General features: G+C 45.9%; 2 protein-coding genes across 2 annotated transcripts in view; one reads left to right on the forward strand and one right to left on the reverse strand.

The window, feature by feature from the left end:
* tsc1a (TSC complex subunit 1a) overlaps window positions 1-3,567 on the reverse strand; it is a 23,649-nt gene extending 20,082 nt beyond the window's left edge. The window contains exons 1-2 of the mRNA XM_034542587.1: window positions 3,500-3,567; window positions 2,814-2,931 (exon numbers count right to left, since the gene is read on the reverse strand). Coding sequence (XP_034398478.1) covers window positions 2,814-2,922 — 109 coding nt within the window. The 5' untranslated portion in view covers window positions 2,923-2,931; window positions 3,500-3,567. The remainder of the gene's footprint in view (window positions 1-2,813; window positions 2,932-3,499) is intronic.
* The window catches only part of LOC117736915 (bile salt-activated lipase-like), an 18,528-nt gene continuing 16,450 nt past the window's right edge, over window positions 2,923-5,000 (forward strand). The window contains exon 1 of the mRNA XM_034542576.1: window positions 2,923-2,979. Coding sequence (XP_034398467.1) covers window positions 2,944-2,979 — 36 coding nt within the window. The 5' untranslated portion in view covers window positions 2,923-2,943. The remainder of the gene's footprint in view (window positions 2,980-5,000) is intronic.

The following is a 5,000-nucleotide window of genomic DNA, read 5'->3' on the forward strand; positions in this document are numbered from 1 at the left end:
TAGGGTCCATTGGACCTGGAGGTGTCTGATGCTGGTGAGCCGGCCTCCCATTGGCCCTGCTGATGCCCCGCCCCCCTCCTCTCTACCTCCTTCTGTTTCATGGATTGGAGTTCCATTCATACATTGTCATATTCATGTAATGTGTTTATGTAACTCTGTAACTCTGTTCATCTGGTCACATGACATCTATTCTTCTGTCCATCCGGGGAGAGGGATCCTCCTCTGTTGCTCTCCTGAAGGTTTCTTCACTTTTTTCCCTGTCAAAGGTTATTTTTGAGGAGTTTTTCCTGATCGATGTGAGGTCAAAGGTCAGGGATGTCGTATGTGTACAGATTGTAAAGCCCTCTGAGGGGAGGTTGTGATTTGTGATATTGGGCTATACCAATATAACATAAACTGAATTGAATAGACACAGGTAGAGATGAGTAGAGATGGGGAGACACAGGTAGACACAGGTAGAGATGAGTAGAGATGGGTAGACACGGGTAGAGATAGGTAGAGATGGGTAGACATGGGTAGACACAGGTAGAGATGGGTAGACACAGGTAGAGATGAGTAGAGATGGGTAGACACGGGTAGAGATGAGTAGAGATGGGTAGACACGGGTAGAGACAGGTAGAGATGAGTAGAGATGGGGAGACACAGGTAGAGATGGGGAGACACAGGTAGAGATGGGTAGACACAGGTAGAGATAGGTAGAGATGGGTAGACACGGGTAGACACAGGTAGAGATAGGTAGAGACAGGTAGAGATGGGTAGACACAGGTAGAGATGGGTAGACACGGGTAGACACAGGTAGAGATGGGTAGACACAGGTAGAGATGAGTAGAGATGGGTAGACACGGGTAGACACAGGTAGAGATAGGTAGAGATGGGTAGACACAGGTAGAGATGGGTAGAGATGGGTAGACACGGGTAGACACAGGTAGAGATGGGTAGACACAGGTAGAGATGAGTAGAGATGGGGAGACACAGGTAGAGATGGGTAGAGATGGGTAGACACGGGTAGAGACAGGTAGAGATGGGTAGACACAGGTAGAGATAGGTAGAGATGGGTAGACAAGGGTAGACACAGGTAGAGATGGGTAGACACAGGTAGAGATGGGTAGACACAGGTAGAGATGAGTAGAGATGGGGAGACACAGGTAGAGATGGGTAGAGATGGGTAGACACGGGTAGAGACAGGTAGAGATGAGTAGAGATGGGGAGACACAGGTAGAGATGGGTAGAGATGGGTAGACAGGTAGAGATGGGTAGACACAGGTAGAGATAGGTAGAGATGGGTAGACACAGGTAGAGATGAGTAGAGATGGGGAGACACAGGTAGAGATGGGTAGACACAGGTAGAGATGGGTAGAAATGGGTAGACACAGGTAGAGATGGGTAGACACAGGTAGAGATGGGTAGACACGGGTAGACACAGGTAGAGATAGGTAGACACGGGTAGACACAGGTAGATAGAGGTAGAGATGGGTAGACACGGGTAGACACAGGTAGAGATGAGTAGAGATGGGGAGACACAGGTAGAGATGGGTAGACACAGGTAGAGATGGGTAGAGATGGGTAGACACAGGTAGAGATGGGTAGACACAGGTAGAGATAGGTAGAGATGGGTAGACACGGGTAGACACAGGTAGAGATAGGTAGAGATGGGTAGACACGGGTAGACACAGGTAGAGATGGGTAGACACGGGTAGACACAGGTAGAGATGGGTAGACACGGGTAGACACAGGTAGAGATGAGTAGAGATGGGGAGACACAGGTAGAGATGGGTAGACACGGGTAGAGACAGGTAGAAATGAGTAGAGATGGGGAGACACAGGTAGAGATGGGTAGAGATGGGTAGAGATGGGTAGACACGGGTAGACACAGGTAGAGATGGGTAGACACAGGTAGAGATGGGTAGAGATGGGTAGACACGGGTAGAGACAGGTAGAGATGGGTAGACACAGGTAGAGATAGGTAGAGATGGGTAGACACGGGTAGAGATGAGTAGAGATGGGGAGACACAGGTAGACACGGGTAGAGATGGGTAGAGATGGGGAGACACAGGTAGACACAGGTAGAGACGAGTAGAGACGAGTAGAGATGGGGAGACACAGGTAGAGACAGGTAGAGACGGGTAGAGACGAGTAGAGATGGGTAGAGATGGGTAGAGATGGGTAGACACGGGTAGACACAGGTAGAGATGGGTAGACACAGGTAGAGATGGGTAGAGATGGGTAGACACGGGTAGAGACAGGTAGAGATGGGTAGACACAGGTAGAGATGGGTAGACACGGGTAGAGATGAGTAGAGATGGGGAGACACAGGTAGACACAGGTAGAGACGAGTAGAGACGAGTAGAGATGGGGAGACACAGGTAGAGACGGGTAGAGACGGGTAGAGACGAGTAGAGATGGGTAGAGATGGGTAGACACGGGTAGAGACAGGTAGAGATGGGTAGACACAGGTAGAGATGGGTAGACACGGGTAGAGATGGGTAGACACAGGTAGAGATGGGTAGACACGGGTAGAGACAGGTAGAGATGAGTAGAGATGGGTAGACACAGGTAGAGATGGGTAGACACAGGTAGAGATGGGTAGAGACGGGTAGACACAGGTAGAGATGAGTAGAGATGGGGAGACACAGGTAGAGATGGGTAGAGATGGGTAGACACGGGTAGAGACGAGTAGAGATGAGTAGAGACGAGTAGAGATGGGTAGAGACGAGTAGAGACGAGTAGAGATGGGGAGACACAGGTAGAGACGGGTAGAGACGAGTAGAGATGGGTAGAGACGAGTAGAGATGAGTAGAGATGAGGAGACTTACCTGTGCTCAGCTGCTGATTGACGGCTGCTCTGACTTGCTCCGCCTCCGGTAGCTCTGCACTGTCCAATGAGAGCAGGAGCTCACTGATACTCACCGGCAGAGTGGACATCTTGGACACCTGGAGACAGACATGTCCATGCTTACAGCTGATGACCATGTGATACAGGTGAGGACACACCTGGGGTCATTGTTTTATCAATGGTTGTATTCTGAGCAAAATGAACCCTGTTCATTAACCCCAGTACTTTGAGACTGCGTACTTTCACTGAAGACACAGTTTAAATGCAGTACAGTACTTAATGTACGTAATGATGTGTTTGTAGGCCTACTGCATGTTGTTTTAAGAATGGAAGTACTTTTATTTAATACTGCACTTTTCTATGGTTCTAATACTTTTGTACTTTTACTGTAGCAGAGTATGTGTACACTGTGGTATTAGTACTTCTACTTCTGTCACTGGGTATAAGTACATGTGGCAGTAGTAAAGTACTGTGTTATGTGACGTCACTGTTATGTAATAATGTGACGTCACAGAGACGTCTGAAGTTATATACTGCGAGTTCCTACTGAAGCTAAGCTAACAGCTAGCATTGGTTCACAGCTGACAGCGTGATGCTAAGCTAACATTCTAACCTCTGGGCTGTGTTAGCGTGTTAGCTTCCGGTGCTCCGGTGCGTGGAGTTTACCTTCAAACCTGTTGATCCGAGCAGGGCGCAGCCATGTTGAGCAACACAAAGCCCCGCCCTCCCGGCAGCTGTCGTGCGCGTCACGGGGCGTTCAGAGCCGGAGGAGAAGGTGGGACAAACAGCTTCCAATCGACACGACGCTACTTTATCGACATTTATAAAGTGCAACGAATTAATGGAGCTCTGAGTAGTACAGTAGAAAGTACAGCCAGGTAGAAAGTACTCAGGTGAAGTACAATTACTATTCTGGAGTCAATGTACTTACCTACTCTATTTCATACATTATTCTACTGGCTTCTATCGTCTCTGGTATTCAAACATATTCATAACTTTTAAGTATCTTGAGAATCTCGTTTTGATCAGAAACTTAAGAACGTTGATTTTCGACGTCGACAGTAAACGTGAAATTAATTTCTTAATGTTTGTTCTCAGGTTAATCAATAAGAGTGTGTGTGTGTGTGTGTGTGTGTGTGTGTGTGTGTTAGAGACCAGCAACTGTGTATTTTCTCAGGCTGATAAAAACTCAACTTCAAGGTTGAAGTCAGTTTGTTCCTCAGTTAGAGAGACCACAATATTACACAACATTAGATACATGTCATTTAGCTGACTTACAATAAGTGCATTAAACCATGAGTCCAAACCCAGAACAACAAGAATCAAGAAAGTACAATTTCTTCAATAAAGTTAAACTACAAAGTGCTATCAGTAAGAGACATTTAAGTGCTACTAAAGTGTTAAACTACAAAGTGGTATCGGTAAGAGACATTTAAGTGCTACTAAAGTGTTAAACTACAAAGTGCTATCAGTAAGAGACATTTAAGTGCTACTAAAGTGTTAAACTACAAAGTGGTATCGGTAAGAGACATTTAAGTGCTACTAAAGTGTTAAACTACAAAGTGCTATCAGTAAGAGACATTTAAGTGCTACTAAAGTGTTAAACTACAAAGTGCTATCAGTAAGAGACATTTAAGTGCTACTAAAGTGTTAAACTACAAAGTGCTATCAGTAAGAGACATTTAAGTGCTACTAAAGTGCTACTACGGCGCTACCTTCCCTATTCAAGGTGTCGTCACTAAGATGTGTTTTTAGTTTGCGACGGAAGATGTAGAGACTTCCACTATAGTCCACTACACATTACCCCACTAGTGAGCTCATGGTACCATATTATTGTTGGTTTGTGGACGTTGTGAAGCCTCTAATTCAACATTCTGGCCGTCGCCATCTTGGTTTTCTCTAACCGGTGAACAGGAAGTGACCATATCTGGACTGAGGAGTAGTGACGTAGAGACACAGTATATGTCTCTGGTGTCGACCTGTCAATCAACTTGTAGCCCCGCCCTAAAATATCCCCTGCTTTATGGTCTGTTTGACTCTAAATGACCATAATTTACTAAATGAGCTTGAAACTAGAGATTGAGACCAAAAACTAATGTTTACAATGTTTACTGAGGGAATACATCAAGAGAAGTAGAGTCATTTATATAGACTTCTATACAACCAG

Source organism: Cyclopterus lumpus, chromosome 9 (assembly GCF_009769545.1).
Source record: "Cyclopterus lumpus isolate fCycLum1 chromosome 9, fCycLum1.pri, whole genome shotgun sequence".
NCBI classification, from domain to species: domain Eukaryota; kingdom Metazoa; phylum Chordata; class Actinopteri; order Perciformes; family Cyclopteridae; genus Cyclopterus; species Cyclopterus lumpus.